At 48.2% G+C, this 23,396-nt stretch overlaps 1 protein-coding gene across 2 annotated transcripts in view; it reads left to right on the forward strand.

Annotated features, from left to right (window-relative positions):
• The window catches only part of EDAR (ectodysplasin A receptor), a 105,337-nt gene that overhangs the window by 53,391 nt on the left and 28,550 nt on the right, over nucleotides 1–23,396 (forward strand). For both annotated transcript variants that reach the window (XM_037806806.1, XM_037806807.1), the window contains exons 2-5: nucleotides 5,942–6,010; nucleotides 7,288–7,410; nucleotides 8,193–8,374; nucleotides 15,562–15,647. In XM_037806806.1, coding sequence (XP_037662734.1) covers nucleotides 5,960–6,010; nucleotides 7,288–7,410; nucleotides 8,193–8,374; nucleotides 15,562–15,647 — 442 coding nt within the window. In that variant the 5' untranslated portion in view covers nucleotides 5,942–5,959. The remainder of the gene's footprint in view (nucleotides 1–5,941; nucleotides 6,011–7,287; nucleotides 7,411–8,192; nucleotides 8,375–15,561; nucleotides 15,648–23,396) is intronic.

A 23,396-nucleotide genomic window follows, 5' to 3' on the forward strand; every position in this document is an offset into this window, starting at 1 on the left:
GAGTAATGCCTGGGAGATATTAAGCACTCAGGAAATATTAGTGAGGGTGAAGATGCAATGGGCACCTACCAGGTACAGTCAACAAAGTGAAGATAAAGAGATGAGTAACCATGGCCCGAGACCTCAGGAAGTGTGTCACCACAGGGTGTGCACTGAAAGAGTCCAAAGAGGCAGGCTAGCACACCCTGTCATGTGTAGTCGCTGCAGCTCCCATCCAAAGCCGATTCCACGTTCAGACTCAGATGGTGACACAGTGCCAGGTGCTCTCAGGCTGTATGGGACTCTGAGGGCCTCCAAGTGCCAAACCACAAGCCTCCTGCAGGCAGCAACTGTACGAGCTGCAGCAAATCTTGCTTTGTGCAGGCATCATGCTGCCTAGACTTTAACAGATGCTTGTTGGTTGACTTGAGGCCTCAGAGAGAGGAGATTTCCTGACGGATGTCCAGCTACAACTTTGGGGCCTAAGTCTGTTTTGAATTTTTTATCCTGATTGACTTTCAATTTCTATAGCTTATAAGAAAAGCTTTGTGCGTTAGGAGGTGGTGTGGTTCCTAGGTTTTGGAGGAAACTGTGTCTTGTTTTTCTTCCTCAGTTCTAGAGTTAGAGAGGGCAGTGGGAGGAGAAGAAAGGGACGGTTTGGGGACCCTGTTCAGTTCAGGCACCTCTGCAGGGCTCCAACAGCTCTCCCCAAAGGACTGTGAAGAGCCAAGTCCCAATGCCCTACAGCTGCCCCCCACCTCCCAGAGTGTGGGCCATGGATACTTCCTGGAGGCCTCTTAGGAGTGCTTTCTCCCTGAGCCCAGGTTTGAGGGGTCAGACTGTTGGATGTTGTTTAATGACTTGCCATAAAGGGATGGTGGTTGCCATGCCTAAAAGGTAGGTACCAGAAGACAAGGCTGGGGCTGAGATGGTGATGCCAGAAGGAGAGGCCAAGTTTGGGGACACTCGGCCTCCCTCCTCCCACCCTTCCAAGCCCCTCAGGCAGGTGCAGACCACTGGCCAGTGACACACTGCTGGGGTCCTGGGAAGGCACAGAAACAAAACACATCAGTAAGTCCAACCACATAAGTCTTTCCAAATGTGGCCTACAATTCCGGCCTATTGGCCCTGTGATCGTTGATTCAGAGCTAACTAAATAGAAACAAAAAAAAGTGCAGGAATTAAGAGCAAGGGCTGGGTCAAATCTTGGGCAAGTTATTTAGCCTCTTGGTGCCTCAGTTTCCTTGTCTATAAAATAGGTATAAGAATAGGGATTCAACAAGATCAGGGCCCAAGAAGTGGTCAGAGTCTAGTAGTTACAAGTAGGTATTCCTGCTGTGTTGCTATTCTGGGTGGAAATAGTGTTGAGGAAGAAAAGGCCAAAAAGCAGAGAAGTGGAGAGTGGGTGGGGGGGAGGAGAAGCAGTAAACTGGAGCCAGGGTTGGCAAACTTTTTCTGTAAAGGGCCATAGCGTAAGTCTTCGTTGCAACTACTCAACTCTGCTGTTGTATCATGAACGGAGCTATTCCTGTTTGCTAATGCTGCCCTTTTGCAAAACACCAGAAATGGACTGGCTTTTATAAAGGGGTCTATGGTACGAAAATCTGTTTCAGTTTGCTAATGCTGCCATTTTGCAAAACACCAGAAATGGACTGGCTTTCATAAAGTGGGATTATTTGGTTACAAAAGTTATACTCTTAACGGCATGAAATGTCCAAGGTAAGGCATCAACCATAGGGCACCTTCACTGGAGAAAGGCCACTGGCGTCCGGAAAACCTCTATTAGCTGGGAAGGCATGTGACTGGCGTCCACTTGCTCCCAGGTTGTGTTTCAAAATGGCGTTCTCCAAAATGTTGCTCTTGAGGCGTTTAGCCCTCTCTTAGCTGCAGCTGCTCTTCAAAATGTCACTCTCAGCTGCTCTGAGGTCTTCTGTCTGTGAACTCCTTTATACAACTCCAATGATCCAATTAACACCCACCCTGAATGGGTGGAGTAACACCTCCATAGAAATTATCCAATCAAACGTTTCACTCACATATTACATATTAGTACTTGTTCTAAACCCTTCAGAGTGTTTCACATTTCCATGGAAACACTCAATCAAAGGATTCCAATCTAATCAACATTAATACATCTGCCTCCACAAGATTGCATCAGAGAAAGACTATGGCTTTTGGCAGGACATAATATATCCAAACTAACACAGGGGCAATGGGTGATAAGCAACTAAATTCTCCTGACTGTGTTCCAATAAAACTTTATTTACAAAAACAGACGGTGAGCTGGGTTCCACATGCAGACCTCTGGACTAGATCGTTTGCAACAGGGGCAACACCACAAATTAAGCAGCAACCCTCTCTGTCAGGTGATGGAAGCGACTTTTAGGTGCCTCCCCCATTTTCCCACCACTGTCATAATTATGGGGGTTCAGGATTCAGAATGTGCCACCAGGCTGGAGAGCAAATGCCACTCAGCAACTTAGGAATTGCACCTCTAGCAGTGAGGTGGGATGAGGGCTGCACTGAAGAGGGGATTTGGGTTGACTCTTAGCAAATCCCCAACATAAAAACAAACAGGAGGTCATGACCTGGAACAAGTCCTGCCCCTGCCAGCTCCTGAGGGGCTCGGGCGGCCTCCTCCTGAGGCTGCAGGTCGGCTGGCTCAGTCTTCTGGGCTCACTTCTGAGCCCAGAGCTGCATTTTGTTAAGGCAGGTCAGGTTTGGGAAATGGACTCCAAACCAGGCTGCTACTCTCTTCTTCCTTCCCTGACCCCACTTACCTTCATGGAGCGTGGGTAACAATAGTAATAGTAATAATCATAAAAATAAATCCAAAGCCACAGCCTTTTTGTTTGGCTTTGTGCATTTGTTTGTTTTTCCTGTCTCCTGGGGCCTACCTGGGAACATTTTTAATGAGCCTTTCAATAAACGCCCCTGGTTGACACTAAGGCAAGACAAGCCCAGCCCTTCTCAGTACTTACAGGGAAGTCCTCCAAGGCTCAGCTATAATTAGAAGACAATTAACTTAGAAACCATTAATATTTTCCTTGGAAGACCTCCAACACTGCAGGCTCTCCCTGGGAGAACCTCTGGCCCTGAATGCAGACTCAATGGAAACCCATCTCTGCAAACCCCGCCATCTTGTAGCAAAGCCGGGGGACCGTGGCGCCCAAAGGGCGGGTTCCTAGGACACCTTCTCTTTCACTTGACCCTCCCCAATCCAGGGAGACTGCAGATCGGGCACCCCTCTGCCTCCCCTCGCTGCCTGCCCTGGCTTGCTCCATTGCTAGAAGGAAAACACCCAGCGAGTTCACCGCTGGGGTGGCTGGGTGCTTTAATCTTGCCGTATTCTACTGAGTGTTTTTCAAAGGTAAACTTTGGGGCTAAGTTAATTTGGCATTGAATTGCAAGGCAATGTGCTAGAAAGTAGAAAAAGACAGCTTTTGTATCTCTCCAAGAGATTCAGACAAACTTAACCCTCTCTCGAAGACGAAGACAGCCTAATGTCATTCGCAGAGTAGAAGGTGCCTCCAGGATCAATGGGCCAAACAGGGCCAGCCTGGGGAGAGATCAGGCCCCCAGAGCCCTCCCTGAGATGCTCAGTATCTTTAAATGTGCTCTCTTTCCTCCTGGGATCGGCCCCCTGAGGTGTCCTTCTTCAGCCTCTGGACTCCCCACCCAGCCTGTCCTACAACCATCAGAGAGAGGTTTGTTCCCAAAGTGAAAATGTCTTGATTTTCTTTTTCCCTGCTTACGGAGCTAATACGTACTTGTTCTAAACCCTTCAGACAATATGGAACTGTCTACAAGAAAAGTGGATGTTTCCCATAATCCTCCCATCATCCTTGGGCACCTCCCACCCTTCTTCACTCCCTGACCAAAAATCATTGAGGAAATCTGGCCAGTATCACTGCAGCCCCATTTCTATACTGTTTACAAGTTTAGAAGCTTCTAAGAATACAAACGTGGAACCACTCTCATGTATGATTCGTGCCCTTTTTCACGCAACAGTGTCCAGTGGACATGTTCCCTCATCCGGGACAGAAAGAGCCTCTCTGTGGCTTCCACTGAACTGATGGCTCATTGGATATTTGGTTTGATTTTTGTTTTGTTGTTTCGATTATAAGTAAGCTTATGATCTAAGGCTCTCCTGGGTTTTATCTAACCTCTCTCACGGAAAGCATGGATGCCTCCTGTTCTGCAGAATCAGTAGGCAGCACAGGGGGCCTCCCAGCAGAAACCAGACCTGCGAGCACTGGGGAGGCCAAGAAGCTGGAAGCATTTGAGATGCGAAGCTCTTCAAACATTCACTCTCTCACACATCTCACTACATATTTATGTGCTGAGGGCTTTTCCCAAATCTACATTCTCTCTTCGGAAACTTCACTGAGCAAGGTGCTGAATCCTGGGGGAGTTAGAAAAGAAAAAGACCGGTTTCTAACCTCAAGGAGCTCCCTCGACCCCGCCCCACTAAACTGACTTCCCTCCAAGTCAGTTCTGGCTGTGGCTCCGCTGACTTACCCAGCCCTCCCTCTTTATCCAACTTAACGTCGTTTCCAATACATAATCTTTTGGCTGCTTTTCTCCCTATTGCCTTTAGGATGTTGTAAGGACAAATTTCAGGGCTTTTCTCCTTAAAAAAAAAAAAAAAAAAGATTTCCAATTCACTGTGGCTCTGTTCTTCAAGCTTCCCTATAGAGTATTTTTTTGTATGGTTTTTGGAATTATTAGTTTTCATGACCAATCATGGTTCACTGAGGACAAGAGAATTCAGGGTGTAAAAAGTCTTGGTGGATTTCCCAAGGCCCACTTTCACTACTGGTCAGAGTCAGCAGTTGATTCTGGAAGATTCCTTATAGAATCTGGCCTTTAAAAGAGGACCTTTTTTTTGTCACTAATATACCTCCAGAATCAAAGCAAGGTGACAGTGCCTCCAAGTGTGGCAGTTGGGGGATTTAGCTGCTCACATTAGCATGCCATGTGTCTTTGTACAGCCAGGCTAATAGCCAGACCTCCATATAAAATTGCTTTGAGTTGGAAATACAGGTCTCCCATTCTGAAAGTGGAAAAGTGAAAAGGTAACACCTCCTCCTTCAAAATATTGCATTAATGTAATAACTGGTGAAAAGCATCAGAAGGCCTGGGCTGTAAGCCATCCTTTGTCCATTACCTAGCTGTGTGATCATGGACAAATCACTTAACCTCTCTGGGCTTCATTTGTCTCAACTGTAAAATTAAGCGATTGGACTCATAACATTCTATTAATTACTTTGTTGGATGGCCCTTTCTTAACAGAGAGAGGGAAGAGGCTCCTATTGTAGACTGGGAGAACAGGGAGTAGACAGAGGAGTGGACCAGAATCTTATTCTTGGCGGTGGCTCTGGGAGTCCTTTTGTTACCCAGGAACCTCCCTTGTGCTATGGACCTCACAGATTGGGTTGGAGCCTAAAGCACACCCGCTGCTTAAAGCTTATGTAAGGCCTGGTGTCTTCAAAGCTCTCTGAGCACATTAAATAATTAGTCATTAACCCCAGGGTTTACAGTAGGCCCTTCAATTCGCTCCAGGACCTTCTTCTCCAAGGCTCTTTCCCATGAACGAATGTGCTGCTGGGCGAGGGCCATGGAGCCAGCCCAAGGTGTGTGGGAGCCGGTTCAGCTTAAGATCTGCCTTTTCTTTTAGGATGTATTTGTTTCCTGCTCTGTTTGTGAGAGGTACATAGTAGTGGGCCCCACCCCTAAGCTAGCCACCTTTACTTTGAAGGCAGCTGGACCCGGGGATTTGGGCAGTTGGGGGCGGTGGCCTTCCGTGCAGTGCCCACCGTGCCAGGGGCGGCGCTGGGCAAGGCCCCTGGGCCCAGAGCCAGTTCCTGGAAGGCAGCGGCTGCTCCAGGCGCGGCGAGGGGAGGGCCCGGAGCGCAGCCGGAGGAGCAGGTCCTGGTGCTGAGGAGGTGTGTCTTTTCAGGTGAAGCCCCCGCAAAGGATGACCCACAGCAGGGGCTGCAGATGGACCCACTGGCTCCCAGTCCTGGTGGTAAGTGTGTCCGAACACTCAGCTGCTGCATGGACCTCACGCACGATCCCAGTGAAGCTTTCGGGACGCGTGAGCCTTGGCAGCCGTGTCTGGACTGGAGTTAACAGCACGGTTCCAGTTCATGCTGTGCCCTGTATCACTGTGGGATCTCGGGCCAGTGCCTTAGCCTTTTATAATTTTTTTTTTTAGTTTTGTGGCAAAATACATATTACATAAAATTTGCCATTTTAACCATTTTTAAGTGTACAATTTAGTGGCATTAACTACATTCACATGTTGGGCAACCATCACCACCAACCATTTCCAAAACTTTTTCATCGCCCCAAATAGCTCCACACCATTAAGCATTTACTCCTCATTCCCCCTCCCTCCAGCCCCCTGCAACAGCCCCTGGCCCTCTTCATCTACTTTTTGTCTCTACGAATTTGCCAATTCTAGATATGTCTTAGAAGAGGAATCATACAGTATTTGTCCTTGGTGTGTGGCTGATTTCACTCAGCATAATGTTTTCGAAGTTCACCCATGTTGCTGCATGGATCAGGCCCTTGGCATTTTGAGCCTCAGTTTCCACAACTGTAAAATGGGAATGGGGATCACAGCTCCTCTCTGACAGGGTTCTTTTGAGGATGAAATAGGATAATGTCTACCAAGCACTGAGCAGAGTCCCTGGCTCAAATGAAATGTATTTAAATGGCAGCACTCTTTATTACACTCACGGGTGGAAATGCTTATTTGTGTTGAGATATACACAATTCAGTGAATATTTGATGAGCACCAAGCTTCATGGGGGACACACAGTTGAACAAGACCCTCACAGGCCTTCCACATGACTGAAATGCTAGCACGTTTATCTGTGGCATCAGAAGGAGCCACGCTGCTTTCGAGACTTGGAGGGGGAGGGAGCAGCCATATCCTTAACTTTGAGAGAATCAAAGAAAGATTTCATGGAGAGGAATTTGAAACAGACCTTGAAGATGGGATGGGTTGAGGGGGAGTCATTCCAGGTGTGGGGAGAGGCAGGAGAAGGAAGTGCTGGTGGAAAGCAGAGGATGTTCGTGCTCAGTTTTTGAAACACCAGTCGCTGGGGATTTAGCACCAAAAAAGCACTCAATCTCTGTGCAACTTTCCAATACTAAACACTGAATGGGGCTCCCTCCACCACCACATGGCTGCTTCTTCCTAAAAATAATCTCTTAGCTCTCTGGGCCCTGACCCCAAGCAAGTACTTTGTGTTTCCAACAAGTATGGAGGTCAAAAATGACTCTTGTTTGTGGCAGGTGTTTCTGATGTACTCGGCCCACGCCGAATACTCAAACTGTGGCGAGAATGAATACTACAACCAGACCACGGGGATGTGCCACGAGTGTCCCCAGTGTGGACCCGGGGAGGAGCCCTACATGGTAAGGACCCAACTTTCCCCAGTAGGGCTGGCCACGCTCCTCCTGGGTCCTGGGCAACTGCCAAGAGCGATGCTTTCTACACACTAGTGACTGCCTCCTAAGTTCACATCCATCTGTGTAGGGTCGCCCAGGAGAAAACGAGCTAGCCTTCGTGGGTAATTAGACAGTGACATCGAGTGCTGAGCACAGGAACAGTGCCTACTGTTTGAGGGAAACAGTTGAGCGTTTGCGAACCAATTTCTCAGGCATTACTTTTAATTACTTTAGAAGACAATTACTTTCCTATTCCCCCTTGATCAAATGTGTTTCAGATCATCCAAATTAGAAGAACTGAAATGTCCTCCAATAATATATTTATTCCTGAGTTTTGCATTGCCATTCTCCTTTGGGGAAGGCTGAGCATATAAATTCTGTTAAGAACTAAGAAAAGCTTCCACGATTTCAAGATTTGCGATTCTTGTAGATAAACTGGGAAAAGTTAAATGCCAACATCTAAGTCTATGACTTTAACCGGTGATTACAGTAGGTAGTTTAATTCATTGCTGGAACTCTTAGAAGAGGGCTGGCATCTCGAGCCAGAGAGCTCTGGGAGGGAGTGCTGCTCGGGATAGAGCTGGCAAAATGGGGGCATTTTTGCAACTAGGATAAGTCAAGAAGCAAAGGACCAGCAAGAGTAGCTTCTGGAAACAGCCAGTGTGTCATTGCCCAAGGACCGTCAGTCTGAATCACTGCAAAGTAAGTCCCGGTGGTCAGGTGCATCCCCTGTCCTTTTCCCCTGCCAGGCCTGTGGCTACGGCACCAAAGACGACGACTATGGCTGTGTCCCCTGCCCAGCGGAGAAGTTTTCCAAAGGAGGCTACCAGATATGCAGGCGCCACAAGGACTGTGAAGGCTTCTTCCGAGCCACTGTGCTGATGCCGGGGGACATGGAGAATGATGCCGAGTGTGGGCCCTGTCTCCCTGGGTAAGCTCAGGGTGCCCCGAATGTCTCATGGGTGAGGCATCCCGCGACCACAGACTCCCCAGCACCTGCAGGCCGCGGGTCGCACGGCTCCAGCCCTTTGTCCTGATCCATGAAGGGCACTTGGCAGAGAGGCAGGTGCCCGCCTGGAGTCAGGAAGTGTGGACCCCAGGCTGGCTTACCCCCCACGGTGAGTCCTGTCCCCCTAATGGGAGGGGCAACCCCCTGGCCTAGCTTCCTTGTCTCTAAAGTGGATGTTAGTGACAATACCTTCTGACTACCCAAATCAAACCAATTTGTTGGATACTTAAAATGAAATAACATGGGAAATACTTTGGAGAAAAAAAAACTGAAATTCCATACCAAAGATTTATTTAAATGTTTTCAGTATTCTGGAAAAACTGAGGGTTAAAGCTTCTGATAGGAATATTTGAGTCATACAGTGACTATAATTCCACCACTATTCTGTACTTTATGAATCAAAAATCTTCAAAAAGAGCAAAGCGAAAACGCAATTTTCCTGAAAGCCGGAAAAATAAAATCTTCCTTTTCCCAGCAGGACACACTAGCAAGTCCTGCTTGGGGCCAGGAAAGTACCATCTGGACACTCCGGAAATACTAAGCCACGGCCGGAGCTGCTGCCGCCCTCTAGTGGCCACAAGACATGACGCTGTGTGAGGGCTTCCCCAGGGAAGCTGAGAGCCGGGATGACGCTGGGGACCGAGGGTGGGGGCCGGGTGGCGGCGGTGGCCATGGCGGTGGCGTTTTGAATAGCCCATTACACTTTGCAACATGTGTGTACACATCCTCTCATCTTGGACTACCGTAACAAGTTAAGAGGCAGAAGGAAATAAGGAATGGATATGATCCAAAAGTAAACACTGAGCTTTTGCCTATCAGAAGAAAGAAGTACAAAAAAGGCAGCAAGACCCACCAATTTAGGAATAGACTGAAAGTGAATAGCTCTTTAACCTAGGGAGATATTTTAAACTCCACTTCCCCCCGCCCCGAACAAACTTAACTCAAGTTTGTTTCCAAGAAGCATCCATTTCTGTGGGTTCCACTACATCTCTCTGCTGATGGCCCCCAGTCTCCTTAGTTTCTGTTTCTGGCCCAGACCTACCTCTTGAGCTATAGACCCATATATCCAAATACCTATTGAGCAGCCCCATGTGAATGTCCCTGACAGAGTATGACTCAGACATATTTATCAAATGAATAAATAAAGCAGGATCTCATTTTTAAATATGAAAAAAAGCAGATAGCTCTAACCAGGCAAAATATTAGACTATCTTCTTAGGAAATATGATTTTAAAAAATTAAAGTTCTGTTGTTGGGTAGCCTTTAGTTCATTTTGTTGAGATTACTGTGTTCTGGGGCTCCACCAAAAGGAACATCAGTGTTGGAAGAACCCAAATCAGTGGATTCCTGCCCAAGTATCCAAGCGGTGGTTGAGGGGCTGCTTTGCTGCAGACCCTGTGTTTGGCTTGAAATGAGAGAAATTCAGTAAGATCTTGACATTACATGGCTAGAATCATTCTCTGATAACATATGCTTCCTACTACTTTATCTTGATTGATTTTTATTGGCACAGATCAATGAGAAAGAAACAAAATATGCACATCTTGCCATGCCCATCTTGAAAGCAAAAAAACCCTCTCTGCAAAACCTAAACTTGTTTTGAGAGCCTCCTTGTGTGAGTATCTGACCTGACATTCACAACCTAATATTTAACAGCTCCAGTATTTGAGTAAACCTGAACTGAGAACCTGGCAGGGGTGAGGCAAAAAATACTAATAATTTTTTAAAAAAGACATGGTTCCTTTTTCTTTTCAGTGGAGAGAAAAATCATTGACCACAGCATAGTGTGGTAAGACACACATACAGTGTTCTAGAAATTGAGGAGGGCCCCCCTCACTTCATGTTTATGGATGGCTGGGAGGAGTCAAAGAAGACTTCCAGGAGATGTCACTGGAAACAAGTCTTGAAGGATGAGTAGGAGTTAGCAGGTTAAGAAATCGGACAGAGCTCTCTAAGTAGACGTGCTCAATCCAAAGCTCAAAGACATGAGCAGTCTGACATGTTCTGAACCAGGGGTGGGTCCTTATGTCCAGAGTGACAGGTGCACTTATGGGGCTGTGGGGAAGCTAGAGAGACAAACAGGGGCCAGAGAGAAAGGGGCACTTGGGGAAAAAATGCTGAAGACTTGAATCTTTAGCTTGAAGTTGATGACGGTCATCAGACCTTGTGTTACAACAGTGCTCTTGGCAGCCATGAGGAGAATGGATCGGCTAAAGAAGAGACTAGGGCCAGGGGACCAGGAAGGAGTTTAGCAGCATCCACATGGGAGGTGCTGAGAACCAGAGCAAAGACAGGTGAGGGGAGGAGGGGGATTTGAGAGCTGGCTGGAAGATCTTCCTGACTGCAGTTGCAGACTGAGTGCAGGCAGCAGGTGGAGAGAGGAGAGTGTGACAGACTCTCGGATGTCTGCATAGCCAGCTGTGTGGAGAGTGGTGTCATTTGCTGAGATCTGGAGCACCAGAGGAGGGGGGGGGGGTGGACAATGAAGAGTTCCAATCTGTCTGTGTGGAATTTGAAGTGGCTGTGGGGCATCTAGACCAAGAGAGCTAACAGATCTGAAGCACAGGGTAGAAATTTAGGCTGAGGATGAGGACCTGGGAGCCATCTACGTGTTTACGGGGTTGGGGGCCACTGGTCCAGATAGGCTCACCCTGGGGGGCAGCTTTGTAGAGACAGAGGAGTGGTGGGTGGGATATAGAGCCTCGCTGATCAGAATCCCTGCTGGTGCTCAGGCCCATGAACCCATCACACCAGAATTCTGTGAAATTCAGCCACGATTTTGTTCCAAATGACCTAACGTGTGCAGCGAGTATGTACACTGAGTAGCCTGTTTCATTTTTATTTAGATCCATAAAGAAATTCGAGTCAGAAAGGACAAGACCTGGGACTAATTCAGTAAATAATCCTGTACACCAACTTGGCCATTAGAAAGGCTAATTCTGTGGCCATGAAGATAATTTGCTTGGCCCTAGTACATTTACCAGAAAGTGTCTAATCACTAAAGGAGTTCAACAATGGAATGGTGGTGAGCTCCCTGACTCTAGAAGGATTCAAACAGAAGTAGATGGCCATCTCTGTCTGAAATGCTGTAGAATTAATTGGGAGGCCAGCATAAGTGCTTTTAAAGGGTCCTTTCCAGCTCTGAAGTCCCAAATAACTCCCTTCCCTCTCCATAAGAGGAGCAGCTTGCTTATGCCACACTCTGTCTTCAGCACCCAGGGCACTGCAAGACCCAGAGCCCTCACTAAATGAATGAATGATATTGAGAAGGGAAACACATCTCAGCGTGCATCTCATTATATCTTCACATCACTCTACAGATGTGATAAATGTCTGAAGAGTCGGTTTCCAATTCAACTCTGTGATGCAATATGCCACTTAAATAAACCACTCCCAACCACCAGGCCTCTGAAACAGAAGGCATCCTTCTTCATATCTCCAGTTCCCCAGTCTCCTTTTGCTCAAAAGAACTTCTGCTCAGTGCTTTATCAGGGTGGAACCCTGAAGGCCTCCTGCTTCCTATTACATGCCCAAGGTCTAGAGAACAAAATGAATCTCTCATCCTATGTCACAGGGGAGGCTTACAAGGAATTTTGGCAAGTTGGCATTATTAGCTCAGTGAAAGGCTGTTTTCTTTCCTGATTCCATGTGGTTGTGCAGACTACCTTGGATTTGTGTAACGCCACGGGTTTCTCTGGCCCTGTCTCCTCCCTGTGGTTTGGCAGGCACTCTTTCCTTATTCTTTACAGGCTCTGCTGTGAATCAGTTATGTGGCCAAGACACCTCGCCGAACAATGAGCAGTACATGGGGCTTTCCTGTTGAGAAAGGTGTGTGTGGGAGGACCAGGGAACAAAAACACCAGAAGAGGAAGAGAGAAGGGGTTAGAGTTCATAGCCACCCCCAAGGCATCGTCTTAGCCATGCAGAAGCTTCTGCTGGCTGGGTTCTGAGCCACGTCCACCTCTGCAAAGAAGAGGCTTTGCGATTGGTTAGGAGAGTTAAGAACAGCAGTGGATGGTTCTACATACCAACATTTCAGAGGGGAAAGTGAGCATGTGATGATGCAGTGGGGTCAGTTATAACTCACATTTTCAACAGATTTAGCTTAGGACTCTTGAGAAAAGGAAATCTTTGGGGAAAACCTCTACCTATTGACTTGGAGGAAGTCAATCCCTAAATAGAAGATTCTGGAGGCCCCATTTAAACTGAATCTTGTTCTTAGCTGTACACCTTAATCAACCTGTGAACAATAGGGAAAAAAAACAACTAAAGTCAAAATATGGATCAAAAAGTAAGCCAGACCTTTACAGAATTAGGAGGGGATGGAAGCTATTGGGACCACAGATCCCTATGTGAACAACCAACTTCGGGTTAATGAAAATCTCTCAGAAGAAGAAGAACAATTATTCTCCATTCCCAACCAGCCCGGGTTGATTGGAATCGATGTAAATTACACCAGGAGGAGTTTAGGTTGGTCCTAAAGATAAAAATCCTAACATTAAAAAATGTTCTGGGCAACATACTTGCTAAGAAACAGTAGCTTCTTATCTGCAGGTGTTTAACACTCACGTTGAATTAAGCAGTACAATTAGATAACAGCCTCCTGGAGCCAACATATCTTTAAAATTTATAGCCTTTCAATATAGTTTCTTTGCCAAGTTTATATAATACATTACATAGCCTGGTCCAAACACACTGTCAATGTAGGAGGGTAGGTACGGGTGTTCTGCTAGACAGAGGCCCTGTGGAATCAGAAAAAGGCAGCCTCTCTGAATTAATACAGTCTGCTTGCCAGCAAAAGGTTCCTTTGTGCAGATGAAAAGCAGGCGGACACAGTCCCAGAGCCCAGCCAGGGCCCGCTCAGCTCCCTGACCAGTGCCTCTGTTGAGTGCCCGAAATGTGATAGCCCTGGGAACCAGTCAGAAGCCAGGTGCCCAGGTGGGCACCCAGTTCTAAAGCCAAAACATCCTGCACCCACCTGTGTGGGCTTGGAACTTCATCCTGACATGGCCAACTCAGCACCCAGGCTGTTAAACGTGAACCAGAACATCATTTGCTCAAGATGGACATGACTGTGGTTCTGCTTTTAAAGGAAGGACAGATGCACAAAATGCCTGGGCCCTCTGTCAGGACAAGCATTTTGAACCTCTATGGAGAAGAACTCCATGACATTAATCTACCCAACCAATATGTACCAAGAACCTTCTTTCCTCAGCACTCGATACTAGAAAAATACAGATTGGACAGGTCTTGCCCTAGAGAGTCTCATAGTCTGGGAAGGGCCATGGAACAGCCAATTACAGCATGGCAGGAGAGAGAATGTAATGGAGGTGGAAGTCGAGAAGAGAAGTAACTCATAGTCTGAAGTGTTTCCCAGAGGTGGCACATTTGATGTGAATATTAAAGAGCTGCAAGCGGGGCCTGGCCCTGGCTGAGCTGGCTGCTGGACTCGCCTCAACAGGCCACGCGCAGAAGTGTGCCCCTGTTGGGTGAGCAGAGCCACCCTTTGCCCCAGCGCTGCTTCCTGCTGCACAGGCCGAGGGATGGCTCTGCAGGGTGGCAGAAGACTCAGGGAGGCTTTGTTTCCAGAAGGCTTAATTGTAAAACTAGCTGCTGTGGCCTCTCCGAGGGGTGTTTTGAGATTGGTTAATTAATGTTTACAAGATACACAGGGATCTGAGGATAAAAGGCTTTGAGGAAGAGCAGGTTATTATTATCATAATGTTACTGGTAATGGTCCAAACTCATAAAGGCTGGACTCCAAAGCCCACCCCCCCTGCCGCCACCTGCCACGAGCACAGCTGCACCGAGCTGCTGGCTGCCCTGCGGCCACCACTGCCATCAGCAGGGTGCCTTGGTTGTGCCCGAACAATAAAAGAGATTAAAAATCAACTATGGAAAAATCCAGTTGTGGAGAGGGATTTTTCATTTCTTGAATTGTAATAATAAAGGGAAACCTTGGCACCAGCTCACATGGTTGAATCGGCTTCTCACAATGTGATAAATGGCCTCCACAATCATTGCTGAATGTTTGTTTATGGAAGACGGGCACACGCCATGGTAAGCATCAAAGCCTGCCAATAGAAAGGAGCCAGCTTTGCGAGTTCAGGAGGGGAGGACAGAGCCATCCGCGGGGACTGCCGTGTCACAGGCAGGTGGCAATGGCTTGCAGGGAACTCGGGCCTTCAGAGGCCAAGCTCAGTGGGGAGAGCATTCCGAGAGGTTGGACTTCAACCTTTTAAGTCCAGGCATATTGATATCAGGATGCTTGAAAGGCATAATAGAACAGTATTTTAGGGTAAAGGACTGCAAAAGGTTTTACTGTGAATAATTTTTTTCTTTTTTTTAAGTATATGCAATCCCCAGTCTAACTCTTGCTGTTATATAGGTGTTTGAACAAGCAATTCCTGAGGAGGAAGAAAATGGATTTCAATTATGACTTGATTGTATTTCAGGCTAACTTTAAAGCCACCTGCCTTGGCCTCTCTGGACACTGGAGTTGTCTTTCTGTCCACTGCAGCCACACTCTGCAGGCAGCTCCATTCAGTTTCATTCAATAGACGTTGAGGTGGTGTGGGAGTTCGGAGCTTTCCAGGCACTCAGACACATTTACCAATAATCCCAACACGCTAGGCTCTGCAAAGGGGCCCTTGCTGAGGGAGGGGCCCTCCTCCAAAAGAGTCTGTTTCCCTGGTTAGCGAGCTACCAGAGCTTGACAGGGCCTACACACAGTGGCAAACAAATGTTTCTGGTGGATGATGTTGATGAAGATGATGATGACATATGTACACTAAACAAACCTATCAGTGAAATGAACCAAAAAGGGAGGGAGATCGAAAGTCCCAAACTGGACCAATATTGGAAAAAGAATATCCCATTGCAAGACGTGCTGAAAACCCCCATGGAAACTCTGTGGTTGAAACGGTCCTCTGGCTTGGCAGGGATCCTTGTTCCCACCATGTCTTTTCATGCCTAACTAGCTGCCTCGATTATGGGGCCTGTTAAATGCGCACGATGCTATCTTGGGCAGTAATGGGGCCTGCTCCCTTTCCTGTGGTGATGCCTGGCTCACCTGTGCTCTGTTTTGTCTTGTCTTTCCCTCCCCGTAGCTACTACATGTTGGAAAATAGACCCAGGAACATCTACGGCATGGTCTGCTACTCCTGCCTGCTGGCCCCTCCCAACACCAAGGAATGTGAGTGCTCTCTGTCCTTTCTCCCGAATGGTATTTGTTGAACATGGTATCTTTCAGTAGAAAGTATTGTAGAAGGAAGCCAATCCTAGTACTGGGACAAGATAATCACAGTGATGGCAACTATACTCCTGTTCCATCAATAAAAATGATCCTAAGGCCTAATCAGTCAGGCAGCAGGTCTACATAGGGAAGTTGCTACAATTGAACAAACTCTGAGTCAAAAGCTGAGGTCCAGGGCTGCCACCAGCTACCTTGAACAAGCCACTTAACCCCCATGAGCCTCAGTTTTCTCATCTGTAATATGGGGTAATGAGATATGACCTATCCATCTCATGGGATTATTAGAAAAACCAATGAGATCACAGATACAAAGGAATTTTGCAAAGTACCACAAAGTGCTAGACAGTTGTAAGTTTTCATGCATGTGTTGGATTTTTTAAACCAGATGAGGCCAAGGGAAATATATGAGGAATGATCACAATTAGTGAAGTAGATCCCATAAAACACACATAAAAAATCAGTCACACGAGTTTATAATCCCGTGCTGGACTCTGTCCTCTTTTCTGTTTTCATTTTGGTTTGATTTAATGGGCATCTATTTACTTCAGAGAATAGATTGTGTGGTCTCTTGGCTTTGGGGTCTGGAGAGATTCTAACGAAGGACGGATGGGAGGGAGCTGGGGTCTGGTTGAGGGGAGCAGACCCCCGGCCTGCAGGAATACCTGCTGAGCCCTCAGCTCCACTCCCATTCAAGGGCAGAAAAGGAGGTGGCCCCTCCTCTCTGTGCTCCTTAAGACCACTAGCCACCCCCCTTTTCTCTCAAGAATCCTGTCGAGGAGAACAGAATAAGGGCCTGCATCGTAAGAGGCTGGGAAGGAGAGAAGGAAGGAGAGCAGGAAGGGGGCGCAGCAGCTCCCAGACACCTCCGGCTACCCCTGAGAGGGATTCTGTGGGTGGGGCAGGGGTTCCCTGGGGGGGCCATGCCTTCCCTTCCAAATCACTTAAGTCAACGAACCTGGCAGTAATGGAGCTGCGTGCCTTGTGAGCTGAGCTTCCCTACCCAGCCATATGTTAGTTAATTCACAAATTAGAGGAGGCCCAAGGACTCGGGGCCAACTGCCAGGGTGACCTGTGGTGAAGACAGCCACCGCTGCTGCCTTAGCTTCAGTTGGGAAACACAAACCAATTCAACACCAGATAGTTCAGTGATGAAATCCTAATATATGACAATGTCCGATGCTCACCACTGCTTTGGAAAGGGCCCTTTGCCAATGAAACCTGGAAAACAAGTAACTGCTCCCTGCAGGAGGCATTTTGTTTGGATGCCTCTCACCAGCTCTCTACCACGGGCTCCTTCTCAGTGCCCCGATGGTTTGCTAAATGCCCAGCCAGCCAGGAGGGCCCTGGGTCAGCCAGAGGAGCATACATGGGAAAGAAGCAAAATCTCCAGAGCTCTGGAATCTGAAAACAAGTGCCCCTTCCTCCCCCAGCACTGAATGGCCTAATTGAAAAACAGCCCCCAGTAACATGCCTAGTGGTGAATTCTTAGAATACATGCCTAAAGGAGGCCAGCAAAGAGTCAGGAGACCACCAAGTATCCAGATCCACCAGCTTTTAACACTTGGGCTCATTGGCCATATCATTCTATCTGTCTACCTGTCCATCCAGCCATCTGTCTACTAAGAAGCTTGTTTTTGCTTTGTTTTGTTATCATTTACCTGGGCCATTGCTGAGTGAAGTCAACATCCTTAATACCTGGAGTCAATGAATGGTGGATTTCAAAAACCCCATCAGAGGACTTGCCAGAGACCCTAGGGAGAGTGTGATCCACAAGCACATGTCAGAGCTGGGGCAGCCGCAGGGGGTGGCTGGACAGGCCAAAAGGCAAGATGCTCAACCAGAAGTAGCCCTGGGCCCTGCCTGGCAGATGCAGCCTGCAATTAGCACCTGGGCCCCGGGGTTTGCAAGCCCCTCAGCAGAGAAGGCCCAGAGAGCAGTGGGCCTCAGTTCTCCTCCCGGATCTCATCTAATCAAATTCCACACTCTGGTCTCTCACTGTTCAGTGGGATAACTTTTCCATCCTTGAAGAAATAGCTGGCTTCCCTGCCTGGTTCTAGGAAGCAGAATAGTGTAGGGCAGTGATTCTCCAACTCTAGCCTGTGTCAGAATATCTCCTGGAAGGGGATTAAATCACTGATTGCTAGGCTCACGCCCTGACTCAGAGGGTCTGGGGTGGGGCCTGGGAATTTACACTGTTAACAAGTTCCTGGTGACCCTGGTGCTGCGGCCCAGGGACCAAGCTTTGAGAGGCCCCCGTGTAGGTGACATGCTTGGCTTTGGCACCTCGCTGCCTCCAGAACTTAGACAAGTTACTTAATTTCTCTGGGCCTCGGTTTCCTCATCTGCAAAATGGGACGCTCGGCAATGCCTGCCTCCCAGGCTGTTGTGAGGATTGAATGAGTTAGCACCCACCAAGCCCTCAGAATGGCGCCCGGAATGCAGCAAGCGTGTCACACATGCCAGCTGAGGTGATGCAGCCCATCCAAATATCCCTCAGGAGAAACAAAAAACCAACCTTATTTGTGTTTTAAATGGGATGGAATCATTTTTGTTTCTGGCACTGCCAGAAACAGGACAGCCATCTAGTTAAGGATCAGAGGTTTCTGCCTTTGAGAGGGATCAGCATGGAATTTGGCTCTGGGCTTGGTACTTAGGAATTGTAGACTACCGTGTGAGTCATGTGGCCGCTCTTGGTTTCTGTTTTCTCTACTGTAAAATTAAGAAATAGCATCTGCTCAGTATTCAATAGGGCTGACACAGGTGTGCAAAATACTTTGGAAAGCACTAAAAGAGTGTACATACAACTCTTCCCTAAGCCACACCTGCTACAGAGCATGGCAGCATGCCAGGCCCAGCCTGGCCTCTCGGGATGGCCCCTGACCCCCGTTACGGCCTCTGCCCACACGCCCAGGGACACTCCGAGGATATTCAGGAGCTTTGAAATGGAGGCCTCCCGGTTCCTCCCTTCCTACCTGTGAATCACCCATCTGGAAACGTGAAGCCTTCCTTCAGGTTTGCTTCAGGCTGTGGTGAACAAGCACAGCCTTATCCACCCTTTCGCCACTTCCAAATCCAGTCATTTGTCGTCTTGTCGCAAATCAGCATTAGATTACAGCTAGAGAAAAAGCCCTTCAGTTATTTTTCAGTTAAATCAAAGAGCAAGATCCACGTGAGCAACCAAAGCCTTCTGGATTTTTTTTTTCCTGTAACCGCACCCCGAGACTCGAGCCCGAGGACTGCCTTCTAAAGGGGTCTGTGTAATGGCAGTCACAGGGGATGGCGGGGAAGGGGGCATGGTGCAATAGAAAGGAAACCAGGACGCGGCAGCTGGTGTCCACCCACAGGAAGGTACTTAGCTTTTTTGTACCTCGGTTTCCTCATCTGTAAAATGGGGATGACACATGCCTTATAAGATGGTTGTGAGCATCTGATGACACCGTGTGTCAAACATCTATGAAGTGTGCTTCCCAGTGCCTGGAGCCCAGCGCTCAGAGCTGTTGGCAGTGTGGCTTGGTGGGCAGGTGTCGCCTCTGCAGCTGCACCCACGGGTGTCCAGGCCTGGCTCTACCCTTCAAGCAACCAGCCCCAAGCAAGTCATTTAACACCCTGTGCTTCTACTGCCTCACCCCTACTTACGTGACTAATAAGATACCTCCCTCACAGAGAGGTCGAGGGGGTGAAAGAAATAAAGTGCTTAACTAGCACAGCATTGGCACTAAGTGTGTAGTGTATGTGCCTTTTTATTTTCATTTATCAGTAATTAAGACCCCTGTGCCAAGTCCAAGGCAGACCCGCCTTTTGGAGAATTCCATGCTGTTAGGAAAAGTGCCCCGGCGAGTTTCCATTTGGTACACATGTGGCGATGCCCTACTAGCCATTGTGTGATGCCAAACAGTGATATGATGCGAATGTGGGCATCCTGGGCGTCCCCAAATGTCAGCTGCCAGCTGTTTCTAATGCTGTGCTTCTCAAACTTTCAGATGCACACACATCACCAGGGGACGTGATAAAAAACAGATTCTAATTCAGTCGCCTTAGGTGAAGCCCAAGACTCTGCATTTCTAACAGGCTCCAGGTGATGCTGCAGCTGCTGGCCGGTGGACCACACCTCAGCAGCCGGGCTCTAATATTAGAATCCCCCCGCTGTTCCAGGAGCAGCCACTAGGGGGTGCTCAGCTAATGCAACAGCATTGGGGTACCCTTACTGACAGCTGTAAGAATAAGTAAACAAATCATTCTTAAAATTCAAACTGCTCACCCTAGCGTAGAGAATACAAGCCAGTCTCTAATACACACTGGCATATTTATAAATTGTTTGGATTAACAAACCTCAAAGGCCTCATTATATCCTATCATCACACTGAATAGAGGTACAACTACATTAACCCATATGCTTAACAGCTCACAAAATCATCCTGCAGAATGTGCACACGCAAACCCCCTGCAGCACTCCCTCCCTCCCAGGGCCTAGTATCCCCATTCCCTGCTGCCACGAACTCAGCTGCAAGCTAAGCAAAACCAGGCCTGACTTTCTTTCACTTTAATCAAGAACTTATGTGGAAATTTCTACATATTTTAGGGACTACAATTTTTACAAACTTTCCCTGTCCTTTTATAAAATATCTCTTTCTTGCTTATGAAAAGCTGGTGTCCAAAGGGAAGCACTGTGGACAGTAGATGGAATGGGCCTTATATTATCAGTCATTCACCCTCCAAAAGGAACCAACGCTGAAAAATATTTTCATTTAACTCTCCATTCCGAGGAGGCCAAATAAACTTGAAAATCCAGAGCACATATGGGAATGGAGGGAAAGCTCCCCGACACCAAGTGTGTTTATTAGTGCTAAATGAACCCTCAGCAGGCCAGAGGAGAACCTGGGACAGGAACACCTGCCAGCCCGGGCTGCGGGCCCACGTGCTGCTGGTGCCGTCCACTGAGCTGCAGGAGCACACCGAGAGGGTTTCAAGTTCTGGTTCATGCAACAACCCCCCCCCCCCACCTGCTTTAAGACTTGCTTTGCTCCCCCCCAAGCCAGGGAACATGCCAGGCTCTGCAGACACATTAAAATCCTGCCAGCTGCCCTCCAGGGAGGTAGTATTTTCCTCACTCCAATGGTTAAGAAGTAGCTGGCTCGGGACTAGTTTGTCTGTGGTCCACCAGGCTTCCGGAAGCGATGGTGGCAGAGGAAGTGAGTGGGAGAGGTGGCCCTAAGTGGGAGGAGGTGAGGTCTCCGGCCCCACAGCCCTCTCTCCCACCGTGTTAGGCTCAAGCCCTTATTTATGTAACACATTGATTCCACACAATACTGGTGTCTTCCTAAAATTAAAATTTATAGTTCTATGGTATATTTTTCAAGTGTTTAGGGGGAATGAGGAGCAGGTGCTCGTTTCCTGAGGGTTTTATAGCCATCTCACCCCCACCCCGGAAGTAACCCAGCCTTCCAGGGGCCATCCCCAGAGAGCCGGCAGAACTGGCCTTGGGGTGCACCTTGGGCCACGGGTGCCTCCCTCAGCTCGCATTTCAAAACCACATCCAACACACACTTTGGCTCCTTTGGAAAAGATGTCCCCAGTTGTTCTCACTATAACAGGCTTACCCTACATGTAGTAACGGTGACAGTACAAAAAGATGAAATACTTGTGTGGACGGGGCTGACCTCACTCCAAGGAAGGGTCAACCAACGGTGCAGTCTAGGAACTGGGTGGCATCAGGGCCAGAGCCTTGGGGGCGAGGTGGGGAGTGGGTGCTCCTGCAATTGGTTCTTCCTTTGGGGTCCTCACCCTCTCCTTGTTGCTCTCACCTCCTCACTCTCATTCTAGAGAGTGGAAAGACAGAGAATTGAATTGTGGACAAAACAGGCCAAATAAGTAATATATTGTTTTTATAATTCAAATTGTATTCCACATAAACCATTTCCTTTGTGCCAACGTGCCTACTCCTTCGACCTACTTGTAGTGGTCCTGCCACTCTTTTGAAAATTCTAGCCCATCATGGCAAAAGGCCACCATAAGGTGATTTGAGAGCCTGCTTTGCCTTCTTTCCCTGAACCCTTCTGCCGAGAAGGCAAACTAACTCCATCCCTTATGGCTGAGCTCCAGAAAGAGGGTCACAGGGAACAAATGCTTTGCTGCTCTTTGCTTGGGGGCCTGTGGAAGTATCTGAAACCCACCTGTCCTCCTGCTCCCTTTTGCAAAACAAAACAAAACAAAAAACACAGTACAGATGACTCTGGTTCATTTGAGAAGTGTCTCGCCTCCATCCCCACAGAGTTTCTGTAGGGGCCTTCTGGAGCTGCCCCACGGTAAGGGAACAATCTGGGCCTGAAAGATCCTTGTGGGGTTCAGCTAAGGTGGTGGCACCATGACAACAGTAGATGCAGGTGTTTAATGCAAGTCCTGATCTTCAGAGACTGGGCTTTGAAGAAACGGTGTGAGATCCATGAGATCCACGGAGGCTCCCTGATGCCTTCATGACTCCCCCTCCCACACACACACACACCCCTCCCTTTTCACTCCTCAGATCTGCTCAGAAGTGCTCCCTGATAGGCGCAAAATCAGAGAACACTTGACCCAGCAGCACAGCTCAGGGCGCAGCCCTGGGGCTGTTCAGGTGACACCGGCTGGAGTTCAGTTTGGGGGAAAAACTTCGAGTAAATCAGGGTAGAGGCAAGCCCTAGCTTGTCACCTAACTGAGGGCAGGTGAGGCAGCACATGGTACCGTTCGGCCCAGAGCAATGTACCATTGTCGACGTGTAGTGGCCTGCACGGATTGTTTGGCGCATCCTTATGTAATCAGCCTTGGCCGGTGGAAGCAAAAACATTTCACAAGTCTGGGCTCCATGGGCTGCTTTCCTTGCCCCTGTCTAGACCACAGGCCTGAGTGTCTTTTTGTCCCCAAACCCAAGCCCTGTCACCCAGCCTGAGTCTGCAGGCCCTGACAGAGAGAGACAAGAAGAGACAAAGATGACAGATACTACAAATATAGCCTATGGCTAATTTTTTTTCCTGATGACATATCTTAAGCTCCTTTGAGCCCCTTACCAAACATAGATTAGCTTTTTTTAAATGTCCCATTTACTTTTTAAAAAGGAACTTAGGTTATGCTTGAAGTGAGTTCACAATATCACTTTCTCTCACCTCTCCTGATGAAATTTGATATGCTGCTTCCCAGAGTAAAGTAAATGGGGTAAGAACTCTGAAGCCTGCCTTGTGCTAGAGACTTCCAGAATGCCATTAACTCCGGATCTGTGAGCAGTAAAAGACCGTGTCTCCACTTTGGAGCCTTTGGAGTCCCGTGTATGTTTGGAGACAGGCACCCGTCAGCCAGGGGCACTCACCTTGCCGCCAGCACTTCCCCGAATAGGACACTTCTTCTGAGGCAGGATGAGAAGGCTAAAGGAAAAAAGGCAAAAACATCATAAATTTTGGCCCCAAGGCGGGGAGAAAACAAAACAAAGCTTGTGTTTATCCTCCTAAAAGATAAGGAAACCTCTCTAAGCTCTGAGCACCAGTGGAGGCTTGCTCAGGGAACTGCGGGTATAGAAGCCCAGAGAGGGGGTGGGGGGCAGAACCCAAAGAGGAGCCACGCGCTCCGGCTGCGGGGAGACACTCCTCTTCCCGGCCATCGACCCCCTCCGTCCACTCCGGTCCCATATCCCACTTCCCAGCCTCCGGTCCCACAGGTGCCAT

The sequence above is a fragment of the Choloepus didactylus genome, chromosome 17, assembly GCF_015220235.1.
Source record: "Choloepus didactylus isolate mChoDid1 chromosome 17, mChoDid1.pri, whole genome shotgun sequence".
Taxonomy (NCBI): domain Eukaryota; kingdom Metazoa; phylum Chordata; class Mammalia; order Pilosa; family Megalonychidae; genus Choloepus; species Choloepus didactylus.